Genomic DNA, 19271 nt, shown 5'->3' on the forward strand with positions numbered 1-19271 from the left:
AAACTACGTAAACACTGCCATGACCTTTTCCCACAATGCAGCGGAGCGGTGAAGGCGGGTTATCCGTGCATGGCAGGGGCAAACGGACATTATTGAATTAGGTAGCTAATAAACAACGAGGAACTTGTGAGCCAGTCAGTCCGGGACAGTACCATTGTTGTCTCTGTCAAAGCTGTATCCTGACCGTCTAGTCAACCAGACATGGCACCTTTCGGTCTGATGTTTTCTGGGGTTTGCCTTTTGAAAAAGTCATTCAGTCTCTTCTCCCACGCATCCAGTCTTACAAGGTAACATAAGGAGCAAAACTTCCGTTGTCAAGATAGATATGTTAGGTAGTTAGTAAGCCACCCTGTACAATTTATATTATAGATTTTTGGACATTCATAAAACCAATTCTGCAAAGGAATTGCTTTATTTCCAGCTATCACGCCAGTATTAGTCTAATTAGAGCCTAGTTAGTTAGCTAGTTAAGGTTAGCCAAGGTTAGCTTGACTGGCACTGACTGGTATCCAAGGACATGTTTTATTTTGTCAAATGTTTTTAACCTTTAAAAATGAACAAGTCAGTTAAGAACAAATTCTTATTATTTCCAATGACTGCAAAAGGCCTCCTGTTTGGACGGGGGCTGGTGCCTGCTGGACTGCAAATTCATCAAGGTACTCCACTTTGTTTACCTTTGTTTACCTTTGTTTATCTGTCTGCCCTAGCCCCGAACTCAGGCCCTGTGTCTAGTTAACCGACCCTCTCTGCCCATTCATCTCAATTTGACCTGTTGTTGTCTTAGCTGATTAGCTGTTGTAGCTAGCTCTCCCAATCAACACCTGTGATTGCTTTATGCCTCTCTCAAATGTTAATATGTCTTGTATACTGTTGTTTAGGATAATTATCATTGTTTTAGTTTACTGCGGAGCCCCTAGTCCCACTACATGCCTTAGATACCTCCTTTGTCCCATCTCCCACACATGCGGTGACCTCACCTAGTATAACCAATCACTCAGTGCCTGGGCTTACCTCCACTGTACCCGCACCCCACCATACCCCTGTCTGCACATTATGCCCTGAATCTATTCTACCACACCCAGAAATCTGCTCCTTTCTGGCCCTTGTTTGGACACTGTGTTAACAAACCTCCAAACGAGCTTCAATGCCATACAACCCTCCTTCTGTGACTTCCTACTGCTCTTAAACGCCTGCAAAACCAAATGCATGCTTTTCAACCGTTCGCTGCCCGCCCGACTAGCATCACTACGGTGGACGGTTCTGACCTAGAATACGTGGACAACTAGAAATACCTAGGTGTCTGGCTAGACTGTAAACTCTCCTTCCAGACTCATATCAAACATCTTCAATAAAAAATCAAATCTAGAATCGTCTTTCTATGTCGCAACAAAGCCTCCTTCACTCACGCCGCCAAACTTACCCTAGTAAAACGGACAATCCTACCGATCCTCGACTTCGGCGAAGTCATCTACAAAATAACTTTGAATACTCTACTCAGCAAATTGGATGTAGTCTGTCACAGTGCCATCTGTTTTGTTACCAAAGCACCTTACACCACCCACCACTGTGACCTGTATGCTCTAGTCGGCTGGCCCTCGCTACATATTCGTTGCCAGACCCACTGGCTCCAGGTCATCTGTAAGTCTGTGCTAGGTAAATCTCCACCTTATCTCAGATCACTGGTCACGATAACAACACCCACCCGTAGCCCTCGCTCCAGCAGGTATTTCTCACTGGTCATCCCCAAAGCATACACATGGTTAGCAGATGTTAATGTGAGTGTAACGAAATGCTTGTGCTTCTAGTTCCGACAATGCAGTAATAACCAACAAGTAATCTAGCTAACAATTCCAAAACTACTACCTTATAGACACAAGTGTAAGGGGATAAAGAATATGTACATAAAGATATATGAATGAGTGATGGTACAGAGCGGCATAGGCAAGATACAGTAGATGGTATTGAGTGCAGTATATACATATGAGATGAGTATGTAAACAACGTGGCATAGTTAAAGTGGCTAGTGATACATGTATTACATAAAGATTCAGTAGATGATATAGAGTACAGTATATACATATGAGATGAATAATGTAGGGTATGTAAACATTATATTAGGTAGCATTGTTTAAAGTGGCTAGTGATATATTTTACATAATTTCCCATCAATTCCCATTATTAAAGTGGCTGGAGTTGAGTCAGTGTGTTGGCAGCAGCCACTCAATGTTAGTGGTGGCTGTTTAACAGTCTGATGGCCTTGAGATAGAAGCTGTTTTTCAGTCTCTCGGTCCCCGCTTTGATGCACCTGTACTGACCTCACCTTCTGGATGATAGCGGGGTGAACAGGCAGTGGCTCGGGTGGTTGTTGTCCTCGATCTTTATGGCCTTCCTGTGACATCGGGTGGTGTAGGTGTCCTGGAGGGCAGGTAGTTTGCCCCCGATGATGCGTTGTGCAGACCTCACTACTATCTGGAGAGCCTTACGGTTGTGGGCGGAGCAGTTGCCGTACCAGGCGGTGATACAGCCCGACAGGATGCTCTCGATTGTGCATCTGTAGAAGTTTGTGAGTGCTTTTGGTGACAAGCCGAATTTCTTCAGCCTCCTGAGGTTGAAGAGGCGCTGCTGCGCCTTCTTCACAATGCTGTCTGTGTGGGTGGACCAATTCAGTTTGTCTGTGATGTGTACGCCGAGGAACTTAACTTACTACCCTCTCCACTACTGTTCCATCGATGTGGATAGGGGCGTGTTCCCTCTGCTGTTTCCTGAAGTCCACAATCATCTCCTTAGTTTTGTTGACGTTGAGTGTGAGGTTATTTTCCTGACACCACACTCCGAGGGCCCTCACCTCCTCCCTGTAGGCCGTCTCGTCGTTGTTGGTAATCAAGCCTACCACTGTTATGTTTTCCGCAAACTTGATGATTGAGTTGGAGGCGTGCGTGGCCACGCAGTCGTGGGTGAACAGGGAGTACAGGAGAGGGCTCAGAACGCACCCTTGTGGGGCCCCAGTGTTGAGGATCAGCGGGGGGGGGGGCGGCCCGTCAGGAAGTCCAGTACCCAGTTGCACAGGGCGGGGTCTGTCGTTCTGCCCCTGAACAAGGCAGTTAACCCACCGTTCCTAGGCCGTCATTGAAAATAAGAATGTTCTTAACTGACTTGCCTAGTTTAATTTTTTTATTTTTTTTTTAATCTGTGTCCAAAAATACCGATTTCAGATTACGAAAACTTGAAATCGGCCCTAATTAATCGGCCATTCCGATTAATCGGTCGACACCTAGTGTGTAGTAGGGATAATGTATTGTGGTGTGGTGGCTCATTTCTCTACTATCAAATGAGGAGAGACAAACTTATCACACAAGTCAGAGTTATACTTAAACTAAATCTTTAATAATTCGAGCTTTGCAATAGCATTTGACTTTCAATGATGCACCATTTCTAATACACCCCTTTCAACCTACATGACGAACAACAGATACATAGAATGGGTCACAAGGTTAAGATTTGTATGAAAGGTATCTATAATACATAGCAGACAGCATCTGCTGTGTCAACAGTTTTCATTGTATAGACCAGTGTCTGGTCCTCTGACTCCAAACTGGAACCATCTCACCCTGCTACGGTATAGAACAGAAACATTACCTCATTCTCTGTAATGCTCTTTAGGTTTTATCACTTAAAGACATCGTAAATCTCCTGTCAGTGTAATCTCCCAGAAGCCCACCCTCAGTAGAACACACACACAATAGTTAACAAAATACTCTATTCTGTTGCATAACACAACCATGATGCAATAAAAGCATTATAACATAATCTTGCAATTTTTCCATTACAAGGGATAATGTGTTGTAGGGATAATGTGTTGTGGTGTGTGTTGTAGGCTCGTCAATGTGATCCCAGCGGTAAAGAGTTTGACCACCATTGCAGGCGCTCCCCCTAAGAGGCCCCTGAACGGATACATGAGATTTGTGAAACAGCAACAACCTCTCGTTGTCAGGGAGTATCCAGGTGACTGGTGTTAGAATGGACTGTATCTCTACAGCTTCACTCATTCCTTTGTCTTCACACATCACTGAGTTAATGTTGATGTGAGTTTCAGATGTCAAAGCTGTCGATGTGATAAGGAAGATTGCACAACAGTGGAGAACTCTGACAGCAGACCAGAAACAGGTAGGTTGTGTCTTGATTCAGTAGCGACACTTCAGTAGACAGCAAGGCCCCCCCCCCCAGACCCTGACACTGTGGACAGCAAGGCCCCCCCCAGACCCTGACACCGTGGACAGCATGCCCCCCCCCCCCCCAGACCCTGACACCGTGGACAGCAGGGCCCCCCAGACCCTGACACTGTGGACAGCATGCCCTCCAGACCCTGACACCGTGGATAGCATGCCCCCCCCCCAGACCCTGACACCGTGGATAGCATGCCCCCCCCCAGACCGTGACACCGTGGATAGCATGCCCCCCCCAGACCCTGACACCGTGGATAGCATGCCCACCACCCCCCAGACCCTGACACCGTGGACAGCAGGGCCCCCCAGACCCTGACACCGTGGACAGCAGGGCCCCCCAGACCCTGACACCGTGGACAGCAGGGCCCCCCAGACCTTGACACCGTGGACAGCAGGGCCCCCCAGAACCTGACACCGTGGACAGCAGGGCCCCCCAGACCCTGACACCGTGGACAGCAGGGCCCCCCAGACCCTGACACCGTGGACAGCAGGGCCCCCCAGACCCTGACACCGTGGACAGCAGGGCCCCCCAGACCCTGACACCGTGGACAGCAGGGCCCCCCAGACCCTGACACCGTGGACAGCAGGGCCCCCCAGACCCTGACTCCGTGGACAGCAGGGCCCCCCAGACCCTGACACCGTGGACAGCAGGGCCCCCCAGACCCTGACACCGTGGACAGCAGGGCCCCCCAGACCCTGACACCGTGGACAGCAGGGCCCCCCAGACCCTGACACCGTGGACAGCATGCCCTCCAGACCCTGACACCGTGGATAGCATGCCCCCCCCCCCCCCAGACCCTGACACCGTGGATAGCATGCCCCCCCCCCCAGACCCTGACACCGTGGATAGCAGGGCCCCCCAGACCCTGACACCTTGGACAGCAAGGTGTAGTAGTCCATGTTTGCACCTTCCATCAGAGAAGATTACACAGACTGTCATGCGTCTACTTCCTACCAACATGGATGTACTTGACAGTATTTAAATAACTGAAAATAGGCTGTTTGACTTATAGCCTACCTGAAATTGACATATCAGTGTTGTACTGTGGACAGATTTGTGTGGTTAATTAGCTAAATACATGTTGACTTTCCCCCACAGCCTTTTCAACAGGCGTCAGTGGTTGCCAGGGAACAGTTTAAGGTGGACATGCAGAGGTACCAGTCCCAGCTCACACCTGCACAGGCTGCTGCTCTGAAACAGGAGAGGAGACAGAGGCTGGCCAAGAGGAAAGCCATCAGGAGGAAGAGGGTGAGTGTAGCTCATTGATCTTCATAGTAGAGGTCGACCGATTAATCAGAATGGCAGATTAATTAGGGCCAATTTCAAGTTTTCATAACAATCGGAAATCTGTATTTTTGGGGACCGATTTGGCCGAATTTTTACATTTTATTTTAATTGATTTTTTACACCTTTATTTTATATTTATTTAACTAGGCAAGTCAGTTAAGAACACATTCTTATTTTCAATGAGGAACTGCCTCGTTCAGGGGTAGAACGACAGATTTTCACCTTGTCAGCTCGGGGATCCAATCTTTCAACCTTACAGTTAACTAGTCCAACGCAATAACGACCTGCCTCTCATTGCACTCCACAAGGGGCTTCTTACATAGCACATATTGCACTTTTACTTTCTTCTCCAACACTTTGTTTTTGCATTATTTAAGCCAAATTGAACATGTTTCATTATTTATTTGAGGCTAAATTGATTTTATTGATGTATTATATTAAGTTCAAATAAGTGTTCATTCAGTATTGTTGTAATTGTTATTATTATTGACTTTTTTGGTCCTCCAATAATCGGTATCGGCTTTGAAAAATCATAATCGGTCGACCTCTACTTCATAGTGATGTGCTGTGCGCCGTGGACACTATTTGGCATGACAGGCCCCTCCTAGTGAATGTAATGGCATACTACTAAGGCCTTGTGATAGTATTAGTAGTGGTGTGTTCTGATGTTGTGCCACTGAAATGTTCCTGGTGACTCGTCTGACTTGAGCACCATCTTCCACTTTTAGGAGTTGAACAGTCTTGGCAAACCCAAACGTCCCCGGTCGTCCTTTAACATCTTCATGGCAGAACACTTTGAGGAGTCCAGGGGGACGACCACACAGGTTGGTACTGAGGAGTCCAGAGGGGGGGGGTGGCACTCAGGTTGGTACTGAGGAGTCCAGAGGGGGGGACCACTCAGGTTGGTACTGAGGAGGGGGGGGGGGGGGGCATGCAGGTTGGTACTGAGGAGTCCAGAGGGGGAGGGGGGACCATGCAGGTTGGTACTGAGGAGTCCAGAGGGGGAGGGGGGACCATGCAGGTTTGTACTGAGGAGTCCAGAGGGGGAGGGGGGACCATGCAGGTTGGTATCAGTGTCCAGTAATCAAATACTTTTTCATGAGTTCTGAGTCTATGTGATGAAAATATAATATTCTTTAACACATTACATTATACCAGCGTTAAAGAGATGGTTAATATGTAATCTAAATGTAACGGTATAACACGCACCTGTTAATGCTGTCACCTTTTTCCCCTCAGGGCAAGATGAAGATGCTGCGGGAGGACTGGACCAAACTGTCAACCTCACAGAAACAAGTAGGTGGAATGAAGTGTTTGATACAGTGCATTCGTTACGTTTCATTAAGGATCTCTCTGTACTTTCCTCCGTTCATCTTTGCCTTGATCATGACTGCTGCCACCACCATGCTTCACCGTAGTGATGGTGCCAGGTTTCCTCCAGATGTGATGCTGCCACCACCATGCTTCACCGTAGTGATGGTGCCAGGTTTCCTCCAGACGTGATGCTGCCACCACCATGCTTCACCGTAGTGATGGTGCCAGGTTTCCTCCAGATGTGACTCTTGGCATTGGGGCCAAAGAGTTCAATCTTGGTTTCATCAGACTGGAGATGTTTGTTTCTCATGGTCTGAGAGTCATTTAGGTTCCTTTTTGCAAGCTCCAAGCGGGCTGTCACGTGCCTTTTACTGATAAATGCCTGATTGGTGGAGTGCTGCAGATATGGTTGTCCTTCTGGAAGGTTCTCCCATCTCCACAGAGGAACTCTGGAGCTCTGTCAGAGAGACCATCAGGTTCTTTGTCACCTCCCTGACCAAGGCCATTCTCCCCCGATTGCTCAGTTTGGCCGGGCGGCCAGCTCTAGGAAGAGTCTTGGTGGTTCCAAGCTTCTTCCATTTAAGAATGATGGAGGCCACTGTGTTCTTGGGGACCTTCAATGCTGCAGAATTGTTTTGGTACCTTTCCCCAGATCTGTGCCTCGACACAATCCTGTCTCTGAGCTCTACGGACAATTCCTTTGACCTCATGGCTTGGTTTTTGCATTGACATGCAGTGTCAACTGTGGGGATATATAGACAGGTGTGCCTTTCCAAATCACGTCCAATCAATTTAATTTACCACAGGTAGACTCTAACAATGGATGGAAACAGGAGGCACCTGAGCTCAATTTTGAGTCTCATATTTGGTATTTCTGTTTTTTATTTGTAGTACATTAGAAAAAATGTAAACCTGTTTTCACTTTCATTTTGGGGTATTGTGTATAGATTGAGGAAAACAAATATCTAATCCATTTTAGAATAAAGCTGTAACGTAACAAAATGTGGAAAAAGTCAAGGAGTCTGAACACTTTCCGAATGCACTGTAGATTGTGTTATATGCCTGTGGTGGTGTAGATGTAGTTATATACCTGTGGTGTAGATGTAGTTATATACCTGTGGTGGTGTAGATGTAGTTATATACCTGTGGTGTAGATGTAGTTATATACCTGTGGTGGTGGTGTAGATGTAGTTATATACCTGTGGTGGTGTAGATGTAGTTATATACCTGTGGTGGTGTAGATGTAGTTATATGCCTGTGGTGGTGTAGATGTAGTTATATACCTGTGGTGTAGATGTAGTTATATACCTGTGGTGGTGTAGATGTAGTTATATGCCTGTGGTGTAGATGTAGTTATATACCTGTGGTGGTATAGATGTAGTTATATACCTGTGGTGGTATAGATGTAGTTATATACCTGTGGTGGTATAGATGTAGTTATATACCTGTGGTGGTGTAGATGTAGTTATATGCCTGTGGTGTAGATGTAGTTATATACCTGTGGTGTAGATGTAGTTATATACCTGTGGTGGTGGTATAGATGTAGTTATATACCTGTGGTGGTGTAGATGTAGTTATATACCTGTGGTGGTGGGATAGATGTAGTTATATACCTGTGGTGGGATAGATGTAGTTATATACCTGTGGTGGTGGTGTAGATGTAGTTATATACCTGTGTAGATGTAGTTATATACCTGTGGTGGTGGTGTAGATGTAGTTATATACCTGTGGTGGTGGTATAGATGTAGTTATATACCTGTGGTGATGCTGTAGATGTAGTTATATACCTGTGGTGGTATAGATGTAGTTATATACATATGGTGGTGGTGTAGATGTAGTTATATACCTGTGGTGGTATAGATGTAGTTATATACCTGTGGTGGTATAGATGTAGTTATATACCTGTGGTGGTGTAGATGTAGTTATATGCCTGTGGTGTAGATGTAGTTATATACCTGTGGTGTAGATGTAGTTATATACCTGTGGTGGTGGTATAGATGTAGTTATATACCTGTGGTGGTGTAGATGTAGTTATATACCTGTGGTGGTGGGATAGATGTAGTTATATACCTGTGGTGGGATAGATGTAGTTATATACCTGTGGTGGTGGTGTAGATGTAGTTATATACCTGTGTAGATGTAGTTATATACCTGTGGTGGTGGTGTAGATGTAGTTATATACCTGTGGTGGTGGTATAGATGTAGTTATATACCTGTGGTGATGCTGTAGATGTAGTTATATACCTGTGGTGGTATAGATGTAGTTATATACATATGGTGGTGGTGTAGATGTAGTTATATACCTGTGGTGGTATAGATGTAGTTACAGTGCCTTGCGAAAGTATTCGGCCCCCTTGAGCTTTGCGACCTTTTGCCACATTTCAGGCTTCAAACATAAAGATATAAAACTGTATTTTTTTTGTGAAGAATCAACAACAAGTGGGACACAATCATGAAGTGGAACGACATTTATTGGATATTTCAAACTTTTTTAACAAATCAAAAACTGAAAAATTGGGAGTGCAAAATTATTCAGCCCCCTTAAGTTAATACTTTGTAGCGCCACCTTTTGCTGCGATTACAGCTGTAAGTCGCTTGGGGTATGTCTCTATCAGTTTTGCACATCGAGAGACTGAAATTTTTTCCCATTCCTCCTTGCAAAACAGCTCGAGCTCAGTGAGGTTGGATGGAGAGCATTTGTGAACAGCAGTTTTCAGTTCTTTCCACAGATTCTCGATTGGATTCAGGTCTGGACTTTGACTTGGCCATTCTAACACCTGGATATGTTTATTTTTGAACCATTCCATTGTAGATTTTGCTTTATGTTTTGGATCATTGTCTTGTTGGAAGACAAATCTCCGTGCCGGTCTCAGGTCTTTTGCAGACTCCATCAGGTTTTCTTCCAGAATGGTCCTGTATTTGGCTCCATCCATCTTCCCATCAATTTTAACCATCTTCCCTGTCCCTGCTGAAGAAAAGCAGGCCCAAACCATGATGCTGCCACCACCATGTTTGACAGTGGGGATGGTGTGTTCAGCTGTGTTGCTTTTACGCCAAACATAACGTTTTGCATTGTTGCCAAAAAGTTCAATTTTGGTTTCATCTGACCAGAGCACCTTCTTCCACATGTTTGGTGTGTCTCCCAGGTGGCTTGTGACAAACTTTAAAGGACACATTTTATGGATATCTTTAAGAAATGGCTTTCTTCTTGCCACTCTTCCATAAAGGCCAGATTTGTGCAATATACGACTGATTGTTGTCCTATGGACAGAGTCTCCCACCTCAGCTGTAGATCTCTGCAGTTCATCCAGAGTGATCATGGGCCTCTTGGCTGCATCTCTGATCAGTCTTCTCCTTGTATGAGCTGAAAGTTTAGAGGGACGGCCAGGTCTTGGTAGATTTGCAGTGGTCTGATACTCCTTCCATTTCAATATTATCGCTTGCACAGTGCTCCTTGGGATGTTTAAAGCTTGGGAAATCTTTTTGTATCCAAATCCGGCTTTAAACTTCTTCACAACAGTATCTCGGACCTGCCTGGTGTGTTCCTTGTTCTTCATGATGCTCTCTGCGCTTTTAACGGACCTCTGAGACTATCACAGTGCAGGTGCATTTATACGGAGACTTGATTACACACAGGTGGATTGTATTTATCATCATTAGTCATTTAGGTCAACATTGGATCATTCAGAGATCCTCACTGAACTTCTGGAGAGAGTTTGCTGCACTGAAAGTAAAGGTGCTGAATAATTTTGCACGCACAATTTTTCAGTTTTTGATTTGTTAAAAAAGTTTGAAATATCCAATAAATGTCTTTCCACTTCATGATTGTGTCCCACTTGTTGTTGATTCTTCACAAAAAAATACAGTTTTATATCTTTATGTTTGAAGCCTGAAATGTGGCAAAAGGTCGCAAAGTTCAAGGGGGCCGAATACTTTCGCAAGGCACTGTACACATAGTGATGGTAGATGTAGATATATACACATGGTGATGGTAGATGTAGATATATACACATGGTGATGGTTGATATATACACATAGTGATGGTAGATGTAGATATATACACATAGTGATGGTAGATGTAGATATATACACATGGTGATGGTAGATGTAGATATATACACATGGTGATGGTAGATGTAGATATATACACATGGTGATGGTAGATATAGATATATACACATGGTGATGGTATAGATGTAGATATATACACATGGTGATGGTAGATGTAGATATATACACATGGTGATGGTAGATATAGATATATACACATGGTGATGGTAGATATATACACATAGTGATGGTAGATGTAGATATATACACATGGTGATGGTAGATGTAGATATATACACATGGTGATGGTAGATGTAGATATATACACATGGTGATGGTATAGATGTAGATATATACACATGGTGATGGTAGATGTAGATATATACACATGGTGATGGTAGATGTAGATGTAGTTATATACATGTGGTGGTGGTGTTATAGATGTAGTTATATACATGTAGATATATACACATGGTGATGGTATAGATGTAGTTATATACATGTAGTTATATACATATGGTGGTGGTGGTATAGATGTAGTTATATACCTGTGGTGGTATAGATGTAGTTATATACATATGATTGTAGATGTAGTTATATACCTGTGGTGGTGGTGTTATAGATGTAGTTATATACATGTAGATATATACACATGGTGATGGTAGATGTAGATGTAGTATAGATGTAGATATATACACATGGTGATGGTAGATATATACACATGGTGATGGTAGATGTAGATGTAGTTATATACATGTGGTGGTGGTGTTATAGATGTAGTTATATACATGTAGATATATACACATGGTGATGGTAGATGTAGTATAGATGTAGATATATACACATGGTGATGGTAGATATATACACATGGTGATGGTAGATGTAGATGTAGTTATATACATGTGGTGGTGGTGTTATAGATGTAGTTATATACATGTAGATATATACACATGGTGATGGTATAGATGTAGTTATATACATGTAGTTATATACATATGGTGGTGGTGGTATAGATGTAGTTATATACCTGTGGTGGTATAGATGTAGTTATATACATATGATTGTAGATGTAGTTATATACCTGTGGTGGTATAGATGTAGTTATATACATGTAGATATATACACATGGTGATGGTAGATATATACACATGGTGATGGTAGATGTAGATATATACACATGGTGATGGTATAGATGTAGATATATACACATGGTGATGGTAGATGTAGATATATACACATGGTGATGGTAGATGTAGATATATACACATGGTGATGGTAGATGTAGATATATACACATGGTGATGGTATAGATGTAGATATATACACATGGTGATGGTATAGATGTAGATATATACACATGGTGATGGTATAGATGTAGATATATACACATGGTGATGGTAGATGTAGATATATACACATGGTGATGGTATAGATGTAGATATATACACATGGTGATGGTAGATGTAGATATATACACACATGATGATGGTATAGATGTAGATATATACACATGGTGATGGTAGATGTAGATATATACACACATGATGATGGTATAGATGTAGATATATACACATGGTGATGGTAGATGTAGATATATACACATGGTGATGGTAGATGTAGATATATACACATGGTGATGGTATAGATGTAGATATATACACATGGTGATGGTAGATGTAGATATATACACATGGTGATGGTAGATGTAGATATATACACATGGTGATGGTAGATGTAGATATATACACATAGTGATGGTAGATGTAGATATATACACATAGTGATGGTAGATGTAGATATATACACATGGTGATGGTAGATGTAGATATATACACATGGTGATGGTAGATGTAGATATATACACATGGTGATGGTATAGATGTAGATATATACACATGGTGATGGTAGATGTAGATATATACACATAGTGATGGTAGATGTAGATATATACACATGGTGATGGTAGATGTAGATATATACACATGGTGATGGTAGATGTAGATATATACACATGGTGATGGTATAGATGTAGATATATACACATGGTGATGGTAGATGTAGATATATACACATGGTGATGGTATAGATGTAGATATATACACATGGTGATGGTAGATGTAGATATATACACATGGTGATGGTAGATGTAGATATATAGACATGGTGATGGTATAGATGTAGATATATACACATGGTGATGGTAGATGTAGATATATACACATGGTGATGGTAGATGTAGATATATACACATGGTGATGGTATAGATGTAGATATATACACATGTTGATGGTATAGATGTAGATATATACACATGGTGATGGTAGATGTAGATCTATACACATGGTGATGGTAGATGTAGATATATACACATGGTGATGGTATAGATGTAGATATATGCACATGGTGATGGTAGATGTAGATATATACACATGGTGATGGTAGATGTAGATATATATACACATGATGATGGTAGATGTAGATATATACACATGGTGATGGTAGATGTAGATATATACACATAGTGATGGTAGATGTAGATATATACACATGATGATGGTAGATGTAGATATATATACACATGGTGATGGTAGATGTAGATATATATACACATGGTGATGGTAGATGTAGATATATACACATGGTGATGGTAGATGTAGATATATACACATGGTGATGGTAGATGTAGATATATATACACATGGTGATGGTAGATGTAGATATATATACACATGATGATGGTAGATGTAGATATATACACATAGTGATGGTAGATGTAGATATATATACACATGGTGATGGTAGATATATACACATGGTGATGGTAGATGTAGATATATATACACATGGTGATGGTAGATATATACACATGGTGATGGTAGATGTAGATATATACACATGGTGATGGTAGATGTAGATATATATACACATGGTGATGGTAGATGTAGATATATATACACATGGTGATGGTAGATGTAGATATATACACATGGTGATGGTAGATGTAGATATATATACACATGGTGATGGTAGATATAGATATATATACACATGGTGATGGTAGATGTAGATATATATACACATGGTGATGGTAGATGTAGATATATATACACATGGTGATGGTAGATATAGATATATACACATAGTGATGGTAGATGTAGATATATATACACATGGTGATGGTAGATATATACACATGGTGATGGTAGATGTAGATATATATACACATGGTGATGGTAGATATAGATATATACACATAGTGATGGTAGATGTAGATATATATACACATGGTGATGGTATAGATGTAGATATATACACATGGTGATGGTAGATGTAGATATATATACACATGATGATGGTAGATGTAGATATATACACATGGTGATGGTAGATGTAGATATATATACACATGGTGATGGTAGATATATACACATGGTGATGGTAGATGTAGATATATATACACATGGTGATGGTAGATATATACACATGGTGATGGTAGATGTAGATATATATACACATGATGATGGTAGATGTAGATATATACACATGGTGATGGTAGATGTAGATATATATACACATGGTGATGGTAGATGTAGATATATACACATGGTGATGGTAGATGTAGATATATACACATGGTGATGGTATAGATGTAGATATATACACATAGTGATGGTAGATGTAGATATATACACATGGTGATGGTAGATGTAGATATATATACACATGGTGATGGTAGATGTAGATATATACACATGGTGATGGTAGATGTAGATATATACACATGGTGATGGTAGATGTAGATATATACACATGGTGATGGTAGATGTAGATATATATACACATAGTGATGGTAGATGTAGATATATATACATGGTGATGGTATAGATGTAGATATATACACATGGTGATGGTAGATGTAGATATATACACATGGTAGATGTAGATGTAGATATATACACATGGTGATGGTAGATATATACACATGGTGATGGTAGATGTAGATATATACACATGGTGATGGTATAGATGTAGATATATACACATGGTGATGGTATAGATGTAGATATATACACATGGTGATGGTAGATGTAGATATATACACATGGTGATGGTATAGATGTAGATATATACACATGGTGATGGTAGATGTAGATATATATACACATGGTGATGGTAGATATATACACATGGTGATGGTAGATGTAGATATATACACATGGTGATGGTAGATGTAGATATATACACATGGTGATGGTAGATGTAGATATATACACATGGTGATGGTAGATGTAGATATATACACATAGTGATGGTAGATGTAGATATATACACATGGTGATGGTAGATGTAGATCTATACACATGGTGATTGTAGATGTAGTTATATACTTATGATGGTGTAGATGTAATTAGTGATGCCTTTCACCCCTCCCCTCTTCAATGAACTGAATTGACCTTCAAAGATTCTCTCCTATTCGCACCACATCAAAAGAAAAGATAGTTGGAAAGAGGAGATGGATGTATCCAGTATAATAGATGGACTAAGTTAGCTAGAGATTATATGACTTTGTTTTGCTAACACTCCCATTCTGGGTAAAGTATATCTGCATTAAAATAAAGTTGATAAAACATCTGGTAAAAATGTGTTATTTTGACAGTTATTTTACTTCATCTAAAACCGTCAATGTCACGGTTACCCACGGTTACCCTGTCACAGCCCTAGCTGTGTTTCAGGTGTACAGTGGGCTCCCAAATTACCGTCACAGCCCTAGCTGTGTTTCAGGTGTACAGTGGGCTCCCAAATTACTGGCACAGCCCTAGCTGTGTTTCAGGTGTACAGTGGGCTCCCAAATTACTGTCACAGCCCTAGCTGTGTTTCAGGTGTACAGTGGGCTCCGAAATTACCGTCACAGCCCTAGCTGTGTTTCAGGTGTACAGTGGGCTCCCAAATTACCGTCACAGCCCTAGCTGTGTTTCAGGTGTACAGTGGGCTCCCAAATTACCGTCACAGCCCTAGCTGTGTTTCAGGTGTACAGTGGGCTCCCAAATTACTGTCACAGCCCTAGCTGTGTTTCAGGTGTACAGTGGGCTCCCAAATTACCGTCACAGCCCTAGCTGTGTTTCAGGTGTACAGTGGGCTCCCAAATTACCGTCACAGCCCTAGCTGTGTTTCAGGTGTACAGTGGGCTCCCAAATTACTGGCACAGCCCTAGCTGTGTTTCAGGTGTACAGTGGGCTCCCAAATTACTGGCACAGCCCTAGCTGTGTTTCAGGTGTACAGTGGGCTCCCAAATTACTGTCACAGCCCTAGCTGTGTTTCAGGTGTACAGTGGGCTCACAAATTACTGTCACAGCCCTAGCTGTGTTTCAGGTGTACAGTGGGCTCCCAAATTACTGGCACAGCCCTAGCTGTGTTTCAGGTGTACAGTGGGCTCCCAAATTACTGGCACAACCCTAGCTGTGTTTCAGGTGTACAGTGGGCTCCCAAATTACTGGCACAGCCCTAGCTGTGTTTCAGGTGTACAGTGGGCTCCCAAATTACCGTCACAGCCCTAGCTGTGTTTCAGGTGTACAGTGGGCTCCCAAATTACTGTCACAGCCCTAGCTGTGTTTCAGGTGTACAGTGGGCTCCCAAATTACCGTCACAGCCCTAGCTGTGTTTCAGGTGTACAGTGGGCTCCCAAATTACCGTCACAGCCCTAGCTGTGTTTCAGGTGTACAGTGGGCTCCCAAATTACCGGCACAGCCCTAGCTGTGTTTCAGGTGTACAGTGGGCTCCCAAATTACTGGCACAGCCCTAGCTGTGTTTCAGGTGTACAGTGGGCTCCCAAATTACTGTCACAGCCCTAGCTGTGTTTCAGGTGTACAGTGGGCTCCCAAATTACTGGCACAGCCCTAGCTGTGTTTCAGGTGTACAGTGGGCTCCCAAATTACTGGCACAGCCCTAGCTGTGTTTCAGGTGTACAGTGGGCTCCCAAATTACTGTCACAGCCCTAGCTGTGTTTCAGGTGTACAGTGGGCTCCCAAATTACTGGCACAGCCCTAGCTGTGTTTCAGGTGTACAGTGGGCTCCCAAATTACTGGCACAGCCCTAGCTGTGTTTCAGGTGTACAGTGGGCTCCCAAATTACTGTCACAGCCCTAGCTGTGTTTCAGGTGTACAGTGGGCTCCCAAATTACTGGCACAGCCCTAACTGTGTTTCAGGTGAACAGTGGGCTCCCAAATTACTGTCACAGCCCTAGCTGTGTTTCAGGTGTACAGTGGGCTCCCAAATTACTGGCACAGCCCTAGCTGTGTTTCAGGTGTACAGTGGGCTCCCAAATTACTGTCACAGCCCTAGCTGTGTTTCAGGTGTACAGTGGGCTCCCAAATTACTGTCACAGCCCTAGCTGTGTTTCAGGTGTACAGTGGGCTCCCAAATTACTGTCACAGCCCTAGCTGTGTTTCAGGTGTACAGTGGGCTCCCAAATTACTGTCACAGCCCTAGCTGTGTTTCAGGTGTACAGTGGGCTCCCAAATTACTGTCACAGCCCTAGCTGTGTTTCAGGTGTACAGTGGGCTCCCAAATTACTGTCACAGCCCTAGCTGTGTTTCAGGTGTACAGTGGGCTCACAAATTACCGTCACAGCCCTAGCTGTGTTTCAGGTGTACAGTGGGCTCCCAAATTACTGGCAGCCCTGACTTGCAGTGCACAAACATTTCTTCAAAAAAATATAAGCAATATAATTATATAGAGAGATTCAAAATACCAACATGTGAGATACTGTACTTTATTCATGTTTCAATGGAACCCACCAATCATACAATTATTTAATACAAAATAAATGTAACTAAAATCAAGGTTTCATAATTATTGGCACTCCTCATTTAGTACTTAGTACAACGACCTCTGGCAAGGACAACAGCGTGGAGTCTTTTCCTGTAATGTTTGACAAGGTTAAGGAACACATCTGGAGGGATGTTGGACCATTCCTCTATGCAGATCATTTCAAGATCCTTCACATTCTTGGGTTTACGCTCGTCAACTGCCCTCTTCCACTCAGCCCAAAAGGTTTTCCATTGGATTGAGGTCAGGTGACTGAGATGGCCATGGCAGCACATTGATTTTGTTGCCACAAAATTTTGTTGTTGGAAAGTCCACCTACTGCCAAGTTCCAGCCTTCTGGCAGAGGCAACCGGATTGTCAGCCAAAATTGCCTGATACTTGGTGGAATTCATTACGCCATCAATCTGAACCAGTGCCACTGGACCTCTGGAATTAAAACGGCCCCAAAACATCACTGACCCCCCTCCATATTTCACCGTGGGTATGAGGTGCCTCTCCTTGTATGCATCTCTGTTTCACCGTGGGTATGAGGTGCCTCTCCTTGTATGCATCTCTTTCACCGTGGGTATGAGGTGCCTCTCCTTGTATGCATCTCTGTTTCACCGTGGGTATGAGGTGCCTCTCCTTGTATGCATCTCTTTCACCGTGGGTATGAGGTGCCTCTCCTTGTATGCATCTCTGTTTCACCGTGGGTATGAGGTGCCTCTCCTTGTATGCATCTCTGTTTCACCGTGGGTATGAGGTGCCTCTCCTTGTATGCATCTCTGTTTCACCATGGGTATGAGGTGCCTCTCCTTGTTGCATCTCTGTTTCACCATGGGTATGAGGTGCCTCTCCTTGTATGCATCTCTGTTTCACCGTGGGTATGAGGTGCCTCTCCTGGTGCCTCTCTCTGTTTCCACGCCAAACATGCCAATGCTGTATCTGACCAAACGTTCAATTTTGGTCCCATCGGACTAGAGCACCTTCTTCCAGTCATAATTTAAATTACGTTTGGCTCCAAGCGCTTGCGTCTGTGTCTTGATGTCAGAAAGGGCTTTCTTCTGGCAACTCTTCCAAAGAGCCTGTGGTTGTCTTTTGGAGCTTTTTGATACCTGGTGACCTGGTGACCTCAAGACGCCACCAAGGCCTGCAATTCTTCCACAGTGATTCTTGGGGATTTTGTTGCTTCTCTCACCATCCTCCTCCCATTCCTGGGGGGCGGGGGGGGGGTCTTCTACCTGTGAGGTTTTCAACTGTTCCATATCTTTTATAATTTTTAATAATTGCTCTGACAGTGCTCCGTGGTATATTCAATCGTTTGTGGATCTTCTTGTAGCCATTACCAGATTTATGAAGGTCTACGACCATCTGTCTCTTTTGAACTGCCAGTTCTTTTGTTTTCTTCATGGTGTTGGATGACAAAGGGATATTGCATGCGTGTTACCTCATTTTGATACCCTAGTGAAACTGGAAGTGATGTAATGGCTCAATTAAGTTCCTTAAGACTTAAATAATTGTGAAACCTTGATTTGGAGGACATACATTTTTAATTACTAGGCTAACTGACTCTGTGATGTTGTTTCAGGTCT

The 19271-nt window shown here is 42.9% G+C and overlaps 1 protein-coding gene across 3 annotated transcripts in view; it reads left to right on the plus strand.

Annotated features, from left to right (window-relative positions):
* Positions 1 to 19271, plus strand: part of LOC118936623 (transcription factor A, mitochondrial-like) — a 33486-nt gene continuing 14215 nt past the window's right edge. For 2 of the 3 annotated variants that reach the window (XM_036972100.1, XM_036972099.1), the window contains exons 1-7: positions 23 to 287; positions 606 to 656; positions 3875 to 4002; positions 4094 to 4164; positions 5323 to 5472; positions 6240 to 6335; positions 6751 to 6807. In XM_036972100.1, the coding sequence (XP_036827995.1) occupies positions 202 to 287; positions 606 to 656; positions 3875 to 4002; positions 4094 to 4164; positions 5323 to 5472; positions 6240 to 6335; positions 6751 to 6807 (639 nt within the window). In that variant the 5' untranslated portion in view covers positions 23 to 201. Of the gene's footprint in view, positions 288 to 605; positions 657 to 3874; positions 4003 to 4093; positions 4165 to 5322; positions 5473 to 6239; positions 6336 to 6750; positions 6808 to 19271 lie in introns of all 3 variants that reach the window. The other variant, XM_036972101.1, reaches the window with a different exon arrangement.

The sequence above is a fragment of the Oncorhynchus mykiss genome, unplaced genomic scaffold (assembly GCF_013265735.2).
Source record: "Oncorhynchus mykiss isolate Arlee unplaced genomic scaffold, USDA_OmykA_1.1 un_scaffold_119, whole genome shotgun sequence".
Lineage (NCBI taxonomy): Eukaryota > Metazoa > Chordata > Actinopteri > Salmoniformes > Salmonidae > Oncorhynchus > Oncorhynchus mykiss.